We start from the raw sequence: 23,664 nt of genomic DNA, 5'->3' as shown, positions 1-23,664 counted from the left end.
ATGTCCAAGTATTACTATATTCTTAGGCTAGCCCGCATCAGCAATGGAATGAATCAGCATACATTAATACAACAAAATGGTAAAAAGTATCTCAGATGGATGGTTATCTGGCCTGTTCTTGAGCACATCCATCACTTCTGGACTACAAGACTACTGGTCATGCTATTGAACTTAATGTTAAGGTTGTCTTTTTTCCTAACATGCAGTTGAAATCTGATTTCCTGGAATTTCCAAGCATTTTTTCATGTCTTGCTCTTTGAGGAAAAAAGGCAGGTTGCCACCTTCTTCTATGTGACAGCATTATTTCAGATATGGGAATAGTATCACTGTATCATCCCTTAGTTTTTCTCTTATCAAAGTAAACATTTGCAGTTCCTTCAATGTGTCTTTGTAGGAATTTGTTTCTAGTCCTTTTTTATCTTTGATGTGCTTCTCTTAGCCTCTTCTATTTTCTGTGAATTCTTTTCAAATCATGTGCTAAAAAAAGGGTACAATGCTTGAATGGAATAATTACTTCCTCTGATTTGGTAACATTCTGCTGATGCAACCAAAACAATGTGTTTGTTTATAGCCACAGCATGCCTACTTTACTGACTTATATTCAATTAGTAATCAATGCCTGTAGTTGTCAAATTTCTTTTTCACAAAGATTGTTACCCAGTCAAGTGTTCAACATTTTATACTGAAACATTGATAAGAAGTCTTGGGTATGGTTTTCAAATAACTTATTAGTCCATTTAATTGTCAGGCCATGTAATTCACATCTAATTAGCTTGCTAATCAGGTTGGCATGGGATGTCTTATCAAATACTTTGGTGAAATGAGAATGTGTTTAATATTCCTGTAATGTACTGCCAGAATCCTGACACTAAAAAAAGTATCCAATCAGAACATGAAACAAGGTTTGCCTGGCAATATTTGTTTTTTTAGAAATCTGTGCTGCTTTTTGATTATCACCAAATTATTTTCACAATACTTACAAATGTATGAAATCATTTTTAATCTTCCTGGGTTTCAATTATATATTGACTACAGTAATCTGTATCTGTAAATTCCACCTTTTTCCCATGTGTTGATTCATTGAGAAGTTTATCCTTCTCCTGTCATCGTCACCTATTTTCCAAGATATGAACATTCAGCCAAACCGTAAGCAATCCATTTAGCCCCTTCTTTGTACCATGCTATGTGTTATGTCCTGAGAACTCTAGGAGTTCTCACTCAGGTCCACTCACTTGTGTGGGCGTTCTTCCCCCTTTCCTCATTGGTTGGTTCTATAAAAGCAGGCTGCGGGGTCCAACCAGTTGCTGATTGCTGCGAGCCAGTTCCAGGCGTGGCAAGCACGGTCAGCCCTTTATTGTTATAATAAAGTATTGTTGCACTCATGCTCTGGTTCAGCCTCTCATTGCCCGAACTTAACACTGGCGACGAGGATGGGATGGCTACCAGAAGCACCATGCAACCGCTGAGTCACTAGCCGCCGATCCACAGCCCAGAGAAGCGATCGGTCGGCGAGCAGAGAAACGCTGATCCGCAGCCAGAGAGAGCGGTCAGCAAACAAAAAGAGCAAACAAAAAGAGCAAACGCTGGTCCGCTGACAGAGAAAGCGGCCAGCAAGCGATAGAAGCAAACGCTGATCCGTAGCCAGAGAAAGCGGTCAGAATCGAAAGTTAGAAGCGTCTGTAGCCGCTTGTTAGCCCAGCTACAGGAAAGTGAAGCGCTGCGAGCCGCAGCCGCCGGTATCAGGCGCGAAATTCAAACGGTTGTCATTTGAATTTCAAACCTAAAAGGTACAGCACAGCGCTGTAGCCAGTCACTGACGCCCAAACAGGCGCGAATCCAAACGCCATCAACGGCTAACGGCCAAACGTGGTTAACCCAGAGAGAAAGAGAGGATTGCAAACAGCCTCCTGAGCTGAAATCACTTGCCTACCACGGGCACTAAAACATTGTCTGCTGCCCCAGAGAGATTTTTCCACAGGTTGTTCAACCGGTCCCAGCACCATGAGCTCCAATCCAGTCTTCCCGGCATTCAAACCAGATGAGGAGAAGTGGGAATCGTATAAGAACCGCTTTAATCATTATATCGATGCAGTTGGCCTGGCGGATGCGGGGGAGCATCGGAAAAAATCGTATTTCCTAATCTACTGTGGAGCCACCGTCTCACGATACTGCCACGGCACTCGTGGCTCCTCGTGAGTTGAAAAACGTTCCGTGGTCTGAGTTACTTGAAATTCTCACTAACCACTATTCCCCCAGGCCCTCACAGATTGCCAGGAGATTCACCTTCCGTATGAGGAAGCAATCGAGCAAGGAGACCATCAATCAATATATGGCCGCTCTCAGAACAGCAGCACTGCATTGTGGGTTTGGAACCTACCTGGAGGACATGCTCCTCGATCGATTAGTCTGCGGGGTCAAGGACCTCCACCTGCAAAGGCGCCTTCTCGCAAAAAAAGACCTCAACCTCGCACAAGCAGTCGAGGAGGCCTTGGCAGCTGAGCTGGCAACAAACTCAGCCACCAAATCCAGGGCCCAAGTGCCAAGCTGACATCACTTCCAGTCCACTCCGAGGAGGTGGTAGCAGAGGAAACCATCAGTGATGAAAACAAAGTCCACCGCCTCTCCAACGACAGACGGCCGCAGGTAGGAGCCAAACAAGAAAACATCGGGCCACCCAAGCAGCATCACCCTGTGCCTAGCCTGTGGGGATCTCATCAGAGGGCCACCTGCAAGTTTAAAGGAGCCACCTGCAATAACTGCCATAAAGGGGACACATCGCGAGAGTCTGCCAAGCTCCCCAAAGCGCAGCACAAAGGCACCCCCTCGCACTCGGGACCACAGAGGCAAGTATTGAACTGTCGCACGCACCACCTTGCCAAGCACACTTGCCACACAGTTAGTAAAATTTCTCTCTCCGTTTCCCTAGAAGGTAAACCGTGCCGCATGGAGGTTGACACAGGGTCAGCGCTCTCAATTATCTCGTGGAACACCTCAAGAGGCTCCAACCAAGCCTATCCACTAGCCGGCTCCAGAGATGCCAGTTTGGCCTGAAGGACTACCAGGGGAAGACCATTCCTGTAATCGGCAGAGGCAAGTTTCTTGTCAGTTTTAGAGCTTTTAAAGGTCACCTACCTCTAGTGGTAGTTAACGGCAATCTACCCACCTTATTGGGGCTCGATTGGTTTCCCCATCTCGGCCTAGGGCTAACAGGAGTCCATGCTGTCTCAACCTCAGACACTGACTCCTTATTCGCTGATTACTCAGATGTATTCAGCGAAGAGCTGGGGTGTTATAACGGTACCCCATCTCATTCTCAGTTGACCCCAAGCAGTCCCAATCAGGCTAAAACCGCAGGGTCCCACTTGCTATTCGACCAAAACTAGATGCGGAATTGGATAAACTATTAAAACAAGGGGTCATTGAGCCAACAGATTTGCCAAATGGGAGACGCCCATTGTCACACCCTCAAAAAGACGGTAGCCTGAGAATTTGCTCGGACTACAAGGCGACAATCAATAAATTTCTACAAGTTAGCGCTTATCCGGTGCCGTCATCCAGCACTTATTACACACATTCGAACCAGGCAGCATTTTTGCTAAATTGGACATGTCTCAAGCATATCAGCAGTTCCCTGTAGATAACCAAACAGCGGAACTCCAGACAATTGTCACTCACAGGGGTGCCTTCCGATGCAAGCGTCTCCAATTTGGCGTAAGTGTTGCCCTTTAGGTATTTTCAATCCCTCATGGAGCGGATTTTGCAGGGCCTCCCTGGTGTAGTACCCTACTTCTTGACGACATCTTAGTCTCGAGCCTAGGGACAGACCCCAACTCTTCCAAAGAGTTCGAGCTGTGTTAGAGAGGTTCAGACAGCATGGCCTCAAGTTGAAAAAGAAAATGTGCCATTGCCACTAGACAGGTGGACTTTCTGGGTTATAAAATTGACGCCTCTGGCATTCACCCCTGGAGTCCAAGGTTAAGGCAATCCACGAGGCACCCACTCCAACCTCAAAACTGAACTACAGGCGTTCTTGGGGCTATTGAACTTTTACGCATCCTTTTGCCCCATAAAGCATCAGTAGCTGAACCCTACACAGATTACTGGAAAAAGTCACCGTGGCACTGGGGCACAAAGAAGACCATGCTTTTCACGCGTCAAATCACTACTCACGTCAGAGGCGGTACTTATTCAATTCGACCTAACCTCCCTTTAGTACTGGCAGCAGACGCCTCCCCTTTTGGAATTGGGGAAGGTACTAAGTCACAGGCTTCCCAATGGCACCGAGGCTCCCATCGCCTTTTTCTCAAGGGCGCTCTCTGCAACGGAGCGCATTACAGCCAGATCGATAAGGAAGCCCTAGCAGCTGTTGCAGCCATGAAAAATTTCACGAATTCCTTTTTGGCCATTTTTTCAAGCTGGTCACGGACCACAAACCCCTCCTGGGCCTACTAGCCAGGGGACAAGCAGACCCTCAAGTCCTCTCCCCTAGGATGACAAGGTGGACTCTCTTCTAGCAGCCTACTCCTACAGACTTATACACCGCCCGGTAAAACACTGTCCCACGCTGACGCACTCAGTCACTGCCACTTGCCGGCCCGGCTGAAGACCCTGCTCCTGTCCACGCTATTTTCGAGATCACCCAGTTGGACCTACCCATCACTGCCCTGGACATTGCTGCTAAAACCAAAGGCAGACCAAACGCCCGCCCAGGTGCTCGACTGGGTGAGGAGGGTGGCCGGGTGGCAATGTTGATAACAAATTCACACCTTTAAGACTCGCATGCAGGAGTTGTCCAGTCTGCAGGGCTGTCTACTATGGGGCACTCGAGTGGTCATCCCGGCCTCACTGCGCACCCGAGTTCTGGAAGCGTTGCACGAGGGACATCCTGGCATCGTGAGAATGAAGGCGTTAGCACACAGCTACGTGTGGTGGCGGGTCTAGACGAGGACATTGTCAATTGGGTAAGTTCCTGCAGCATTTGCCAGGAATCCCGTCCTGCTCTCCCCATTGCCACCCCTACTAGATGGGAAAGCGCCAGCGCTCCGTGGTCCAGAATTCACATCGACCTGGCCGGCCCTCTGCATGGGAAGATGCTCCAGTGGTCGTGACGCCTATTCCAAATGGATTGACGTAGCACAGCTATCCACGACCACCACACTAGCAATCACCAACGTGTTAACACGCCTGTTCGTAACGCACGGGCTACCCGACTCCATTGTCTCCGACAATGGCCCACAGTTCGCATCGACTGAGTTCAGCCGTTTCGCTGCCAACCTGGGTATCCGCCACATTTTCACAGCCCCATTTCATCCTGCCAGTAACGGATTGGCTGAAAGAGCCGTCAGGACCACTAAAGAAGCCTGGCAAGGTTCAACAAGGATGACTGGCACCACAAACTCGCGCGGTTCCTGATGAGCCAGCACTCAACTCCTTGTTCAGTCACCAATAAGTCCCCAGCTGAGCTCTGATGGGCAGGCGTCTGAGGACTGTATTGGACAGACTACACCCACAATACTGCCCTGACTCTCCCTCGCTTCCACATCGGGGGTTAGACATTTTATCTTACAGGAGCCAGTTTTCGAGGAACTTCGCTGGAGACCCCCTGTTGATTCCGGGCGAGATCGTAGCTATCACCGGGCCGCAGTCGTCGTCGACGGGTCAGACTGGAGGATGGTCGCGTCTGGAGAAGGCACATAGACCAACTGCGTAGACGCCTCAGCACCATCGCCAGCAGGGACCCAGAGGCGCAAGACGAGGGGAGGCTTTCATCCTCAGCCTCACATCCACATCACGCCCAGCGATCAGTTCACACCACAGCCGGTTCAAAGCCCGAACACAGACAGCGGCGCCCAGACAGTTGACCAGCCCGATCCAGTCTACGGAGCACACCCCCAGTGATCAACCCTACGGCCCGGGCAGGCCGAACCGAGGGGCACACTGGTGACACTTTGCCGACTCTGCCTGAGCTACGCCGCCCGGGAGCCAACATAAACCTCCTGCCTACCTCAAAGACTATGCATGTTCGCATCTGGGGGAAGGGTGTTATGTCCTGAGAACTCTAGGAGTTCTCACTCAGGTCCACTCACTTTTGTGGGCGTTCTTCCCCTTTCCTCATTGGTTGGTTTCTCCCCAGCAGCCAGCTATAAAAGCAGGCTGCGGGGTCCAACCAGTTGCTGATTGCTGCGAGCCAGTTCCAGGCGTGGCAAGCACGGTCAGCCCTTTATTGTTATAATAAAGTATTGTTGCACTCATGCTCTGGTTCAGCCTCTCATTGCCCGAACTTAACACTATGGGACCCTAATTGCTAAAGTCCTTTCTCATAGGAAGGGCTACTTTACATTCTAATCCTTCGGGTTCCTCTTCTTGTGCTTTTTCTTGCTTAGTCAAACATTCCCTACCTCTCACCCACTCTCATGTGTTTAAGAGTTCTGGTCAGCTAGACCAGCATGTAATTGCATTAACAAATAACTCCCTTGTTTTAGGATGATTTTCATTTCAGTGGTAAAGCAGGCTCACTCAGCTAATTAGCCTAAGCATCTCAGAGTATAATAGAAAGGCACATTGGTCAGATGTTGGTGGGTATGTCCATCTCATGTCAAATTATGGCTCTGGGGACTGCATTTTAAAAAATGGTTCCATGCCTTTCAATGCAACCTACACTGTCTGACAGAGTTACAATGTTTGCTACAGGTGTAATTTGCAACAATGAGCTTACCACGAGGTCCAAAGGGCAGAATATTTCTTCAGATAAACTAATGCCCTATTCTATGTGCCTTCTTCATTCCCAGCACTGAAGTACCTGCTACTATTTCTAAGTGATGGGGAGAAAGCAGGCCTATTAGTTTGTGTCTTTCAAACTGAAACTAGGTTATAGCTTTCATAAGTATTCTAGTATTACAAAGAGAGATAGAATGACAATCTTGTTGGCAAGATAACACTGATACCTATTATTTGTGCAAAATGTTTATCCTTTGAAAGTTGTCATTGGTTTTAAAGTCTATCTGTCAAATAAATAAAACACAATAGCTATTCACTAGTTCTGAATAGGATAGCAGGTAGAAATATACATGTATGTGGTAACTGACTATTTTAGATATCTGCCAATCTGGTCCAACACACCATCAGTTCCATTTAAATTCCATGCATTTAATGATATCAATTTCCAAGACAATCAAAAATACTGACCATTTCTTTAGAACATATCTAGATAAGAAGGTTTGTGGCATTGCTGTGTTGATACAGGTCATGCCATCATGTGTTGATACAGGTCATGCCAAGTATCCAGCATATCATTGATAATGCAGCTGCTCAAAGCTGTGGTAACAAGTGTTGGAAAGGGAAATTGATAACCTCCAGATGTTATTATACTACTATTTTCAGGAGTCCTGAAACACAGTCCAGGATCACAGATGCTTAGAGACATAGCTGGACAATTTCTAGAGTGACACAGATTCCTCACTATTGATAAAAATATTTAAATGTAAGATAAACAACGGACAGTTGTCAAATTACAACCTGTCAGAATTGTGACTGGGGAATCAAATGCTTTAGTACAAAAGGACAACACAACTGATATTTTTGCTTATTTGTTCTGTTCCCTTTTGTTTTATTTTGTAGATCAAAACAGGCCAGTCCTTTGATATTATTTCCAAGATCAGCAAACTACTGGTCAATAGGATTAAGCTATTCTCTTATAATCTTTTTCTTTTCGTCATACCAGTCAAGTTCTTCAGCCCAAGCCGCCTCAGTCCAAAACTCCCATCTTTTTTGTAATTGAGGAAGATGGCCAATGCAGAACGATCTTCATACAGTTTTGTTCCACGAATGATCCGCAGATTTTCCAAAGGAAGGTATTCAAATTGATTCAGTGCTACCAAGACATAGCCAGTCACTTCTCTGATAGACTGCAGAGAGAGAGAGAGAGAGAGAGAGAGAGAGAGAAAGAGAGAGAGAGAGAGAGATGATTATATACTAAAGTATTCCCAATTCATTATCAATTTCCAATTTACAAAGTTTCTCATACAATATAGACAAATCACTTATTTTTTCTCATTTAAAATGGATGAAATTTATAAATGTCCAGCTATCACAAGCAACTCATAAAGTCAGCATTCACTTCATATTTAAAAGCAAGGAAGAAATGCAAGTTCAGAAAAGGCTGTGATTCACATTGTTTCCCATGTACAGTATTTCAGATGATGGGAGGAGACAAAGTAAGCCTCCAAATCAAAGGTATATGTTTTTAATAAATAATTTTGTATTGTTCACATAATCATATATGGCATTACTTTGCACTTTGGCACCACTTCAAGGAACATCTGCAGAATAATTTCAAGCACAGACACAACATGCATGAATAATGCACATAGCATTCACGTGCATCCATATTTTCAGATCTTTATTGTGATTAAATTAAAAGATAAGACATTTTTGCTCAAGGCACAGTTAAACTGCTCAATTCTTCATTATTAACTCTATGCCCCCAAATTTGCTTTCAAAGATGGTAAACAATATTATAGACTGGGGGCTATAAAATAAAGTTTGTAAAACCTCCTCCCTGTGAATGAGATTGTTTAATCATACTCTAATACAGGAATATCAAATTGGCAGCCCACAGATCAGATGCGTCACATGCAGGCTATGCTCACCCTGGTTCCACAAAGGCAAAAAGTCATGACACGTCTTGATACAGTACATCACATGACACGATTGGGCTTGACACCCATGCTCTAATACAGGGGTGTCAAACTCAAGACCTGTGGGCCGGATCTGGCCCATGGGGTGTTTAAATTAGCCCTCAGGGCTGGCCTGGAAATAGCAAAGAACATGGTGCTTCTGCTAATGAAAACAGGGCACAGGGGGCTGCACACAGCTTCTCCATGCCCCATTTTGACCTGGACAGCCTTCAGCACCACTCTGCCGGCCAAAAAATTTTTTGTCTTAGAGTCCAAAGCTCCAACACAATTTACATCTGGTAGAAGTTGCATCAGGAGAACAATTTGCAACTGGTAGAGATAGCAACTGGTAGAGGTTGCACTAATTTGCAATTGGTGAAGATTGCACCAGAAGCCTAGAGCTCCAACACAGTTTACAGCTGATAGAGCTTGTGTGTATTGACATACCACCTTCATTTGCAGCGAGAGACACATTGTCCTGCTGGCCAAATATGTCAGAGATGAAGCTACTGTGCTTTCTTGCACCTGCCTGTTCCACAGAGAAAATCCAATAGATATAGACTTCATCTTGCCCATTCTGCACACTATTGCTGGATGCAGAGTAAGAAAAGATGGGCTATCAGCAAATGCAACTGGCAGGTGGGCAAGTCAAGAGTTAAAGGTGCCTCTGCTGTTAGGAAGGTAGATATGAAAAATATTGTGGTCACTCTTAGTAGACCCAACAATGACCAAACTTGAGGTGTGCTAGCCTAATTTGGGTGGACTGTTGCCAGTATACATTCTGTCACATCCCTATCATGATACTGCCATTTCTGTAGGGAGGGGGGCCTGGATCATTTATTCACTTATTACCCTGTTTCTGTTTCCTACATATCCTGTAATCCCTTAGTTTAATAACCCTAACTCTGACACCTATCTGCCCTATGCTTTGATTTACCTTTGGGGAATGTTTAAAGGGGGGGATCTGTTTTTTCTCAGTTCTGAAGCTTCCTGAAAGAAGCATCTGGGAACAGGCCCTTATTTCCTTCCCAGGATGACCGTTTTCACAACATCTTCACACCTATAGATTGGCTCATTCAACATCGGACTGAGGGAAGGGGTTTCTAACTCTTTCATCCTAACAGAATTGCCCAAAGAGACCTTAGAGCCTGCTTTGCTTTTGTCTTGCAATCACTTCCTTTCAATAAAAGGTTCCTTTTGCAATGCATTGAACTAGACATGGCTAGTTTAGTGAAGAGAAGGACCAGGGGAGACATGATAGCAATGCTCCAATATTTGAGGGACTGCCACAGAGAGATGGGGGTCAAGCTATTTTCCAAGGCACCTGAAGGCCAGACAAGGAATAATGGATGGAAACTGACAAGGAGAGATTCAGCCTAGAAATAAGGAGAAATTTTCTGACAGTGAGAGCAATCAACCAATGGAACAGCTTGCCTTCTGAAGTTGTGGGAGCTTCATCACTGGAAGCTTTCAAGAAGAGATTGGACAGCTATCTGTCAGAAATGGTATAGGGTCTCCTGCTTGGGCAAGAGGTTGGTCTAGATGACCTATAAGGTCCCTTCCAACTCTGTTAATCTGTATCTGTATATTCAGTGATGAGATGCAGTGAGAGGCTACCTTTTGCCCACCAAAGGTTTTGTTGTATGAACAAGTATTGTATAAACATGTGTAGACCATCAAAATTTGCTGCAGGCAGCTCCCTGTCTCTCTTAGACTCTACTACTAAGACCTCATTGGAATATTGCATTCAGTTTTAATCATCATGATATATATAAAAAAACGTTGAGACTCTGGAAAGAGTTCCGGGAAGAGTACAAAGATGATTAGAGGCTAAAACATATGAAGAATGGTTGCATAAAGAAGAGGTCAACCTATTTTCCAAAGCACCAGAAGTCAACACAAGAAATTAAGGAGAAATTTCCTGTCAGTGATAACAATCAGCCAATGGAACGGCTTGCCTTCAGAGGTTGTGGGTGCTCCATCACTGGAAGCATTTAAGAAGAGATTGGACAGACATTTCTCTGAAATGATATAGGGTCCCCTACCTGAGCATGGAATTGGACTAGAAGACCTCTGAGGTCCCTTCCAACTCTGATGTTCTGTTATTCTGTTACTGCCGACCATTTTCCTTTTGACAGCAGAGGGCTTTTTCTTTTCTGCACTTTTGCCAAACCTGCCAGAACTGGCAAGGAAATCTCAGGGTGACAGCTACCTGCAGCCCTTCCCACTACAGGTAGTCCTTGACTTACAACCACAATTGAGCTCAGAATTTACATTGAAAAGTTTGCTAAGTAAGTTTTGCCCCCATTTTGCATTTTTTCTTGCCACATTTGCTAAGTGAATCACTCAAATTGTTAGTAAATTAGTAAGTTAGTAACATAATTGTTAAGTGAATCTGTCTTCCCCATTGACTTTGCTTGTCAGAAGGTTGTAAAATATGGTCACATGACGCCGGGCCACTGCCAGTGTCATAACTATGAGCCAATTGTCAAGCATCTGAATGTACATCAAGTCACCAAGGTGATAAGTGTGAAAAATGGTCATAAATCACTTTTTTCTGTGTAATTGTAACTTCAAATGGTCACTAAATGAACTGTTGTAAGTCAAGGACTACCTATACTTATTTTCCTATCTGAGTAGAAGAGCTTGCTTCTGAAGAGACTGGAGAAGATCAACACAGTTTGCCAAATGAGCTCCCAAACATAAAAAAAAGTATATTTGGAGGACAGCCATAGTCTGGGGAAAAAATCCGATAACAGGTTTTTGCATCCAGAATAAACCTTGCAGAAAGAGAAGGGGACTTGAAAATGGACTAAGAACCTAGTAGAAATATAGAGAAGAAAGAAAAATAGAGAAGAAAGAAGAGAGAGAAAGAAAAAATAGAAAGAGAGAAAAAGAAAAACTAGCGTGGAAGAATGGGAATAGGGCAGTGTCCATTTGGAAATTCCAGGGTGACTCAAGACTATACAAAGGGCATTAAGACAAAGGATGACACATAATGGAATCTACTCATTTTGCCTAGTTGCCAAGAGAAAGTAAAAAGTATGACTGATAACTGTGAGAGACAGCCAGCTAAGTTTAAACTGAAGCCATTAATTAACTTTATCAGTTGCATTTTAGAACAGGCATACTGTCATTTCTGCAGAACCACGATTACTGCTAGGAGGGATTAAACATTACTCTCACAATAATAGAGCAATTCGGCCATAAACTGGAGCCCAAAGTGATATGGAGGTTTAATTATTGGACTAGTAATGGGGAGAAACAAGTTCTAGTCCACCCTCCAACCACCAAACTCACTCTGTTACTTGGCACCAGTACCCTCTCTTATCCCAATCTACTTTATAAGATTGTTATGAGGAAAAATATGGTAGGGAGCAACCCACCTTGAATTTCTAGACAAAATGCAAGATATAAATCTAGTGGGAAAGATCTTTCAAAGGAAAAATGAAAGGAAACTGTCTATCTTCCATCCTTCTTTGCAGGCAGGGAAGCAGAGAAGGAAAACTGTAGGTGTGTTTCTACACATTAGCTGTATTCTGCTTGACTTGAAAAATCACCCAGGTTCTTTTTGTTATACAAAGAATAAAGGGCAAAGTTAATATAGTCCACAAGAAACTGATAATTGTCTGATGAACCCTGAGAACTCAGGACATTGCTTTAGTGGACAGAATGCATCTCTTCTCCCAGGAAAGGAGACAGGTTTGACTAGCTTGGGCAGCAAAGCAGGCCTTTCCAGGTAAAAGACCCCTTGGGCATGGGTCTTCAGCTTTATGGCTGCAATTGTTGATTCAGAGGAAGGGTGGGTGGGTTTGGCACCCATGCACACATTCATGGATCAGCTAGCTTAGATTCAAGTTCTCTGAGATGATTTTTATCTGAACATACTAAGAGCAACTCTTGGTGGCTGCCATCTTCCTTCCCCCCTGCTAGATGAAAAAAGCACTATTGATCATCTACTTAATGTTGGGCGAGTGGAGCTAGGCACTGGAAGCTTAAGAATCAAAGACTTTGTACTCTTCCTTCTCCAGAAGCTATTACAGCCATGTTGACAGATTAACAACCATACTGAAAACAAAATAAATGCCCTTATTAGATTGCCTGCTGTTGAGCTACAAAACAGTCTTACCCCTGCTGCTTCTCCAACTCTGTCTTTAAAAGAGGGGGTGCTGTTTAGACTGATCTAATACTGTTTGACACAGTTGGTGAATGTTTGTTAATAAAAAGACTGGATAAGATCTGAGATTGTGTGAGAAAATGCCTACAGAAGCCAATAAATAAGCAGAAACAAAAATAGCCATACGCAGGCCTGTCAAACTGGTGGCCTGTGGGCCAGATGTATCACACGCAGGCCAAGCCCACCCCAGCTCCTCAAAGGAAAAAACCTTCGCTATAAGTCATGATACATCATGTGACACGATCAAATTTGACACCCGTGCCATAGAGGAACAGTAACCCAGCACTTTAATACTGGATAGCTAAATTCAAAGTTAGGTGGGCCTCAGCTATGCATTGAGGAGGCAACAAGGGCCAAGTACTGAGAATGATTAAGCACAGGGTTGTCAAGCTGTTAGGACCAATATGTGGATGAGCCCTTACTCTACCCCAAAACAGTCACCAGTCTTCAGAGTCCTCATATGTGACTTCCACTGCAGATGTCAAAAGCTTTTGGAATTGAGCATCTCTGATCCCACCTTAACTAGCTAGTGAAGGTAAGGAATGAGCTGCTTTGGAGAGAAGAAACTACTCTGTATTTCCAGCCTTTGGTTAGCAAAGTCTAGTAGTTCTTGAGGTTGCTGCTGTAATCCCCAGCCATTAGAAGATAAGTGTTTAGGTGCTGGAGAAGCCTTCAGCTTTTGCAGGACCCTATTATAGAATGCAAAAACCACAGTCATATTCATTTGGTTTTTCCCTAATTATCTTTGAAACAGGGCTCCTCCATCCAGCACCACTAAAGTACTGTATCCAATGAAGGATCTGCCAGGAAATTAGGTTAGCTGACCTGTCTTCTAACCCCTTCTCTGTTTTGGCAATGAGCAGAAGGGAAAATATGATTATGCTTTAAAGATTCTCTTACTTTAGCTTATATCAATAAAGCACAGTTCCATTGTTTTTAAAAACATTTTCATTAGTAAGAATAATACAGTAAGAATCTAGAAAAGAAAAGAAAAAAAAATAGATAAGAAATATCTTCCTCCCCATCAATCATCAAAAAGGGCTGCCAGTCATAGAAGCTCCAGGGTAGGAGAATTCAGGTCACAGGAGGAAACAAAGTAAAAAAAAATCAAATAATCACTATGCCAAGTGTATGTATATATGTATGTATTGAATTTAGAGATCTGCCCAACTCCATAGGACTTTGGGCAGTGTACAGCACTAAAAATAGTAGAAATCAAAATAATAAAAAGGAACAGAACATTGCATCATTGATCTGTCACTTCCTTTGTAAAATAATATTTGATACCTCAAATCTGATGTGAATCCATTGGAGGATTTCACTACATGAATTTTTAGGATCCTGACTTAGGTGTAATCCAGTATTCATACAACTATACATGCACAAAAGCTTTCTTCCAGGCAGCTTCTGAATAAATCAGTTGGGGATAGAGATTATACAACAGGTAAAATATTGACATGGTTATAATTTTTTGGGAGAGTAGGGGGAGGATAATGCATCCTCCCCAATCCCTCCATAGTTATCAACTTTGCCTCCTACCAGGGAAACATCACTGCTTCTGACAATCGACAATTCCATGACTCACCATGACCAATTGGTCATGCAAAGGAGGCATGATTAGGCAGGCAGTTCTAATGCTCTAAATTCCATTTGAGAACTGGCAAATTATACATGTGTGGATCAATGTCAGGTTATACTTTCCTGCTTTTTGCAAGCCTTTTGTAAACCATTCAGAGTCACAGTACCAATGAGATCGGCAGCAGAGAAATTTAATAAATAAGCAAACCTTCATTTGAACAGATTAGTGGTAGTACTGTAACAATGATTATATTGAGTTTTTGGGGAGGGTTCATATATCTAGAAGTTTTTTTTACTATCACTTGCAATTGCCAGAAATGCCATTTCTCTATGAAGTATGTTTCCATCTTGCTTTTTTCTATCTACTATTGCCTAAGCCAATTCAAAGAAAGGTCTTATCTGGTGTGAGAAACTGGAACATTGATTTCCTGATGTCCTTTAGCTTCCTTTAGTACTTCTGGTTTTGTTCCCCTTACATTTTTAACTGCCTGATTTGTTTTTATTTATAACCAAACACTGAGAGTGACAGGAAAGAAAAGCTTTGTACATACAGCTTCCCACTGTCTTTGAGATCAATGTCCTTCATAATGTGGTTCTTTATCCTTCTACTCTCTCCATGTGCACAAAAAGGCAGCATGGAACTTTTAGTTGTAGAGATAACATGTCACACAGGGAAGCCTAACTCTTTCTCACTCAAATAGTAGGCTTTAGAATTAACTCCCTAGATTTATTCTGTTTGAATGAAGTGCTGCTTCTGAATCTGTTTCCAGATGACCTCATAATGGAGCCGTCTTTCCATCTAATCTCCCAGCAAAATTATCTTATTATTTTTGTTTCTTGCTGCTGTGCGTGAAGTAGGGCCCCTGGTTCTCTGGGTTCCTTGGATCTCTGGACTTGGTATAATGTATTCTTTTTAAGCCCCTTTTTAGTCTCAATCTGTGAAAGGTGTGCCTAGGCCCACATGAAAGAAAAATGAATGCTAGAGACTATCCCATAAATTCTTGGTTGAGGGAATTTTGGAACTAACTAGTTTTCTTGTTTGCAGGTCAACTTCAACCACTGTAAAATAAAAACATCCCCATCTGTTCTTTTTCAGGTATTGCTTAACTGCCACAAGTGAATCCAAGAGGGACTCTTTACAAACTTGGGGGGGAGGGGAGGAATCAACAGAAAGATTAACCCAGAAGAATGACAAAACAATTCTTGCTATGCAAACCAGTGCTACAAATAAATATCAGTACTCTTGAGAAAGTGGAAATGCCAGATATGTCTCAGTATAATAAGCTCTGTGCGCACTAATCCTGGAGCATAATCGATCCTTAAAAATTGCACTAAATTCTTGGAACGATTGTTGAAATCTTATAAGCATCCACTTAATGTATACGAATATCAAAGTTAGTCAGCAGATAAAAGTGGAATTTATTCACTGAATTAGGTTTATCAGAATACTAGACTTACACTAAAACCCCTGTGTCTCTAGAAATAATAAACAATAAAACATGGATCTAGTCTTCCATATTTGTTACAATATGCCTCTCTCTCTCTCTCTCTCTCCCCCTCCCTCCCTCCCTCCCCCTCTCTCTCTCACACACACAGCACACCACACACAAACATGCTTCTCTTACTAATTATGGAAGTTATGGAAGCTTCAGACTAGTCTCAAAATATGCAAGAGAGGGAATTAAAAAATGGAAAAAAAATATTTAAGGTTTATTCAAAGGAACCAATCCTAAAAACCTGAGAATGTAACATTCTAGAGAATGCATAATATCTGATATTATTCTCCAAGTTAACACCATGTGATGTTAATGCATCATGTTTAATAGGTATATAATTTACTTTTGTTCTCATTGGTTTTGGTTCAGGTGGCATCTTCTAAAGAAAAAACAATCATAGAGTTATACTTCTAGAAGGGCCTATGGGAGTCTTCTAGTCCGCCCCCCTACCCAAGGCAGGAGACCTTATATCATCCCAGACAAATGGATGTCCAATCTTTTCTTAAAAACCTCCAGCGACGGAGGGGCCACAACTCCAGGAGACAAGCTGTTCCATTGGCTAGTAGTTTACACTTTCAGGAAGTTTTTCCTTAGTTAGGTTGGTTCTCTAATGAGTTTTCAGTCATTGCTTTTTGTGCTGCCCATAGCAACCAACCTCTCTGAGGCAGCCCCTCATGTATCAGAAGGCAGATATCATGTCACTCCTAATGCTTCTCTTTGTTATACTAGACATACCTACTTCCCTTAACTGTTTCTCATATCCATTATCATGCAGACCTTTATCATCTTAGTTGCTCTTCTCTGTAGTTTTTCTAGAGTCTCAGCATCTTTTTTGTATTGGATGCAGTACTCCAAGTGTAGCCTCCCTAATGCAGTATAAAACAATACCATCATTTCTCATGATCTTGAAACTAACCCTTTGTTGATGTGGTCCAGGACTGCATTAACTTTTTTAACAGCAGCAGCACATTGCTGGCTCATACTTATGTGGTGGGTCACTAGACACCTAGATCCCTTTCACAATTATTACTGTTGAGCCAGGTGTCACCTATTCTATATGTGTGCATTTGATTTTTCCTTGGTGCAGGGCCTTACTTTTCTCACCATAGAACTGCACTTTGTTAACTAGAGCCCAATGCTCAAGTCTTTGAAGATCCTTCTGAATCTTTTTTTTTTATATATATATTTTTTTTAATAACAAGATAAACATAAGCATACATAACAAGATAAACATAAACATACCACAAAAAACATAAAAATATCCTTCTTCATGAATTTACATACAGTGCATCGATTGGTTTACCACTTTTTTTTGTGCATCCATTTCCTAGTCACTAGTATAATTATATTACATAATAGCTCATATTATCAATCAATAATTGTATAACCTAATATCATCACTAAAAAAAATCATTTATAATTTTGTTAATTCATATTTTAATGAGATAACTATAGTTTACTTATTTTGCAATAAATCATAAGATCATACCAAATCTACCTTAATAATGTTTTATAAAGATAATATCAAGAAAAAAAATTTTTTATGCTAAATCTGAATATTCTATCATTATGTTTTATTATCTAACCATTGATAAAAAAGATCCCAAACTTCATAAAATTGTTTATCTTCTTGTTCTCTGATTTCAAATGTCAATTTACTCATTTCAGCACAATCCAATATTTTCTTAATAGTTTCTTCTTCTGATGGAGTTTTCTCACTCTTCCAGTTCTTAGCAAATACAATCCTAGCCGCTGTTAATATATTTACAATCAAATACTTCAAATTTTTATTATATATATCAGGTAAGATTCCCAATAAAAAAATCTCTGGTTTCAAGTCTTTTTGTGGTCTCAAAATTATAAAATGACAATGTCAACAGCTTATAAAAAAAACTTGTATAAGATGTTTTACAGGTGGCATTTTCCCCCGACAAGAATTGCAAGAATGTTTAAGAACAAATCTGAAAAATGTTGGAAATGTCATCAGATACCTGGCTCATACTACCATATGTGGTGGACTTGTGAGGACGCTAGAAAATATTGGACTAAAATTCGCATATGGTTGGAAAAAATGACAAAGACACATATAGACTTGAAGATCCTTCTGAATCTTGAGTCTATCCTCCAAAGTATTAGCAATTGCACCCAACTTAATGTTATCTGCAAATTTGATGAGCTCTCCTTCTATCCCCTCATTTTGATCATTTATGAATATATTGAAGAGCACTGGCCACCGAATCATGCTGCATTCCTCCCTCTATATAGATGTAGTTCCATTGAGGACTATACACTGAGTGCAATTTGTCAGGCAATTGCAAAATCCATCCAGTAATGATACTATCATCCTACGTAGTTCTATTTTATCAAGTAATTTTACCAAGCTGAATAGTCAAGATCTTGTTAATGATCCAAACTCTGTCAAGGACCTTGGAGTACTCATCTCTAATGATCTAAGCGCTAGAACCCACTGTAGCTACATAGCAAAAAAGGCATTAAGAGTTGTTAATCTAATCCTACGTAGCTTTTTCTCTTGTAATATCACACTACTACCTAGAGCATACAAAACATTTGCTAGACCTATACTTGAATACAGCTCGTCAGTCTGGAACCCGCATTATGTATCTGATATTAACACAATTGAGAAAGTCCAGAAATATTTCACAAGAAGAGTTCTCCACTTCTCTACTCATTGCAGAATACCTTATGCCACCAGACTTGAAATTCTAGACCTAGAAAACCTAGGACTATGCCACCTTTGGTCCGATCTAAGTATAGTATATAAAATTATATATTGCAATGTCCTACCTGTCAATGAATACTTTAGCTTCAACCATAACAATACAAGAGCACACAATAGATACAAACTCAAGGTAAACCGCACCAAGCTTGATTGCAGGAAATACGACTTCAGCAATAGAGTGGTCAATGTCTGGAATACTCTACCTGGTTTTGTGGTTTCTTCCCCAAACTCCAAAAACTTTAACCTTAGACTGTCTACTGATCTCACCCCTTTCCTAAGAGGTCTGTAGGGGGCGTGTATAAACGCACCAACGTGCCTACCATCCCTGTCCTATTGTTTCTTTTTATTTTTCTTCTATGTATCCATTTCATGTATTCATAACTATGTTTATATTTACACCTGTTATCTTATAATTGCTTGACAAGTAAATAAATAAATAAATAAATAAATAAAGTAGGTTGTGATCTACTTTGTCAAACGCTGTCCTGATCCACTAATTTAATCACTGTGCGATCTTTGTGCAACAGCACTGAAACTAAACATGAAGCTAAACATAACAAATATTGAAAGATAACATGAGATGCTAACTCTTACATGTATTTAGCAGTTTTATCTTAAAATATCACATATTTAAGGGATTTCAAATGAAAACATCCAATCTTGTGACTTTTTGCTAATAGCAAAATAGATAAGAGTTCTTCAGAAACCTACTGGGCGGGTAGACATTTCTGACCCTGCTTTTTTTATTTAAATATCCAAGGTCACCTCTAAGGCAAAAATATGGATAAGAATTTAGTTTGCCATTTGCTTTTGGCTTTCTTTCTAGGTACTATTCAAGACTTAGACAGATTTTAATGGAAATTAAATTTATGGTCGTGTGGAGGTTCAAAGTCAAGCATTACATCACCATCAGTCATGACCAGCATATGAAGAATATGACTCTTTGAATCATTTTGGTTATAAGGAAAGTGCATATATTATTTGGATTAAAATGTACAAATAGTAAATACAAGTAATGCTTTTTGATCTGTACCTGCTAATCAATTCCACATTTTCCCCATGGAGAAAATACATCTAAGTGGTCACTTAACATTGAAAACTACTTATACACATGGTCAGATTAATCTAAAGTTTGGTTTTTAACATACACCCAATCAGGATTCTATGCCCCTCCCAAAAATATTTATTTTATTTATTTTTATTTAAAAGATTTGTATATCTTAGAGTATGACTCTGGTGGTTATACTTGACTGGAAAATTTGGCATATTTTAATCCTTCATTTTCCCTTGAAATAACTTAGTACTATAAGCCCAAAATTCCCCTGAGGTTGATACTTGTGGATGGTTAACTCCATTTTGTGCATACTGAGATTATGATAGTTCTCCTATGATTTAGTACATTACAATGTGCAAAGGTATGAGGTTATGTTCTGCTAAAGAAAACTGAAACCTTATAAAATCTGTTTCACTTACAGTCAGATATATTTCATCCACGACTCTGTAGAAACCAGAGTACCCAGCCTCTCTTCTCTGTTTTCCAGTTTCAAGGGGCCATCTAATATCCCCTCACCCTTGATGAAAGTATGGTTGGAAAAAGAAGGATGCAATCCTGATATACAAATGGAAACTTACAAACAAGACATGCATTTATACTATCAATGGGTGCAGAGATCCCCAAGATAAATTGAATCTTCTTTAAATAAAGATATGCAGTACCTGACTATAATCAGACCAATGATAAAGTTTTATTGATTTAATCAAACAAAGTTAGATCTGTAAACATTCACATATACACTTTCCTCATTAAACAGGCTTTGCCAAGACACTGGCTAGGAGCACTGGGAAAAGTCTGGCACAAAGAAGCAACTTAATTCCTTTATTTGCTTCACTCAATTTTATCCAGAGACTTGTTACTGGGCAGATTCAGACCCTTGCCAATTATTAAATATGCTTAGATGCTGGATAAATGTACTTCTCTGCTTTGCTGTAGTTATCACAATCTTTCAGCATAAGTTGCTTCCTCTTGTGGATTCCTGCTCCATTTGCATACCTGGCCTCATTTTCTGGTTTAGAGCAAATAGTTCAATGAGATCATATCAATGATTCTACTTTTGCCTGGTGAACAACAGGATTACAGTGTGTCTTAATGTTCATAATGCTTACACTTTGATACATATGAACTCTGGAAACATTTGATTTTCACCAAAAGAGGATTCTTTTGGCTTACTGTCAAGTCATAGTTTGCAAACAAGCCACCCCACCAAAAAAATACATGACTGAAATATTTTCCTTTTAAACATCTTGTCTAAAGAATGTTATCCTGATCAGCTCCTTTCAGCAACAGTTTTAAAGTACATTTAAAGATCCTTTCAATGGGATACCTCCAAATACAACAAGCTCGGGTGTTGTTAAGGGTCAGTTCAAATGTGTTTTGTTGTTATTTGCACATCCACAGCAGTTTTAATAATGGTAAGTTTAAAAACTCTAAACTATAATCAATTTTATTTGATTACTAATAAAACAACATCAGCAAGGTACAAATGTTGTTTTGCTATTAGTTGTCAACAACCAAATGAAATAATTACAAACAACCGAAAACTTTGCCTTCTGTTTAGAATAACAGATCAATGGACAATTACAAAAGCGAAGTTTCTCATGAAATCCACATGAGGCTACAAAAATAAATCAAAGAAAGATAGACTTTTGGTTAACATGCCAAATGGGAAGCAAGATCAATTTCTGGCTCTACAAAATCTCTAGTATATTCCACAATTTCATTCAGCTGCAGAAGTATTGATTTAGACCAGCCTACACTTTACACTAAACACACATATTTTGTCCTGAAAACCAACTACCCATTTAAGTCAGTTCCACAGTATTGTTGGAAAGGAGAGGCAGAAAAGCCTTCGGGAGAAAACGTTATCCTGGCCCCAGTTCCAATCAGACTGTAAATTTCTAAGCTTTTCAGGATTTTTTTAAAAGGCACTTTTTAAAAAAGGGTAGTTTTCTCTGCCTAACCAATATTTGCTACTCATGCTTAAATATGAACTGGGCTCCTGTGGGAATAGAAAACTCTACATCACATCCAATTCTATTTTGCCTAAACTTCAAGCCTTCCTCAATTCTGTTTCAGGTCCATGTTATTCCATGAGTTCAAAAATTCAAGAAAACCATATTTATTTTTATACACAGTTTCCCTAATATACATGCATGCATGTCATTTTTAAGTTGAAACTGCATGGCAAAATCTAGAGAAGTTCAGGGATTGAAAAGTAACTATATTCCAATCTACAGAGTAATCCAGGAAATAGAGCTTGGGTCAATTTTCTTGGTAAGAGATAATTGGTCTGTAGCCACACTTTCCTCTCTAGTGTAATCAAACATGTATTTCCTAAATGTTACTGTCTGTACTGAACACAAAATGTTTCATCTGCTCCATAAAATATAATATTTATGATAATGTGGAATACTGAAATTTTATATCAGATCTGTTTTTTTTAAATAATAGAACTAAAAATAATTGAAGATACAACACAAGTTGCACAAACTGTTGGTTACCTTAGGGAAAAACTCATCTCTGTTTTGATTCCCTCATTGTTCTCAAATTCAGTCTGTGATCTATTCTTTTTTTCTTTAATTTACTTTAACTAGGTGACATTCTAAAATTAATTTCACAACTTGTTGCACCTTGTTGCAATATTTATTTATATTGTGGGGACAAAATGAGTGTCATATAGACTGCCCTGAGCTCTCTAAATAAAATACAGAATATAAATGCAATGAATAATAAATAAATTTGTACCTTCTTCCTTCTCTATAAATTATTCATAGTGAGATTCACCTGGTCTTTTAATATATGCAGTCAAGTGCAATTCTAAATAGAGACATTAGAAACAGTGAAATATAACATTCTTCGTCAACAGAAGTTGAAACTAAAATGAGTATATATCATGCTGTCTCTTTATTTGTATACAAAAACAAGCTAAAGTCTCAAACTATTTATGGCTTTCTGACTTAAAATTCTGAACTGCATCCTGATAGGGTAAGGAAAAAAACATAATATGTTTAGGGAAAGCAAAGACTGTCCTAACAAACAATCTGCCAAGATATTATGAATCAGCTGTAATTTCCCAAAGCTTTCAAGGGCAGCACCACATGAAAGACAATACAGTAATCTACATAAGAAGTGACCACAGTTTAGATGCTACTGCTAGATTTTTCTGCATCTAGGGGAGGATGTATTTGACATATCAACTGCAATTATGCATTTCCATCATTAGGGAGCTTAAATTAAAAAAAATTAAGCTGTCATTTATTCTATGCTTTCACTAGCTCCAGAAGAAGCAGCAATCCAACTCTTCTGCAAAATTCAATTGAAGTTAAAAAGAATAATCACCTTAAGCAACAATATAAAACATCGCTATCATTTATTCAAGCAGTTATTTATTCAAGAATCTCTGTAATTTATTCAAGCAATGAGTTGAAAATCCATCAGGAGTTATACCAAATAGTTCATTTTCAATTGAGGCCAAAATTTGCACAGGAAACATTTTGAACCTCAGCCCAAGCCCACATATAAAAGCAATCATTTTGTAATCCCATTCTTCTGCTTCATCTTCCACAGATATCATAGAAACCAGAGTTCTTCAAAATTATTGTTATTTATTTATCCAACTTATAGACTGCCCATCTCACAGGTTGACTCTGGGCAGTGCATAATTAAAAACATAGAAACATACAAATCCTATAAAGCAGGCATAGAATAATTAAAATTAAAAAGGAGGGGATGGCCTTCAAGGTGCTAAGCAACCCAAGACTGTGTGCTGCTCTGCAATCACCCTATGAGTTGGCAGAGGCAAGTCTTCAAACTCTTCTGAAAGATCAGGAAGTGGTGGGGGGGCGCTGTTCATCTCCGGGGGAGGATAGTTCAAAGATCAGGGGTGATGACAGAGAATCCTCTCTTCCTGGACCCCATCAGAGGTGGGATTCAGCAGGTTC

At 40.5% G+C, this 23,664-nt stretch overlaps 1 protein-coding gene across 4 annotated transcripts in view; it reads right to left on the bottom strand.

The window, feature by feature from the left end:
- ERBB4 (erb-b2 receptor tyrosine kinase 4) overlaps positions 1–23,664 on the bottom strand; it is a 918,585-nt gene that overhangs the window by 431,389 nt on the left and 463,532 nt on the right. For all 4 annotated transcript variants that reach the window (XM_087919620.1, XM_087919622.1, XM_087919619.1 and 1 more), the window contains exon 3: positions 7,718–7,904. In XM_087919620.1, the coding sequence (XP_087775746.1) occupies positions 7,718–7,904 (187 nt within the window). The remainder of the gene's footprint in view (positions 1–7,717; positions 7,905–23,664) is intronic.

Source organism: Pseudonaja textilis, chromosome 1 (assembly GCF_049901715.1).
Source record: "Pseudonaja textilis isolate UNSWEBS1 chromosome 1, rPseTex1.2, whole genome shotgun sequence".
NCBI classification, from domain to species: Eukaryota; Metazoa; Chordata; class Lepidosauria; order Squamata; family Elapidae; genus Pseudonaja; species Pseudonaja textilis.
The sequence above is the reverse complement of the archived record's forward strand: the minus strand, read 5'-3'. Positions and strand labels throughout refer to the sequence as shown.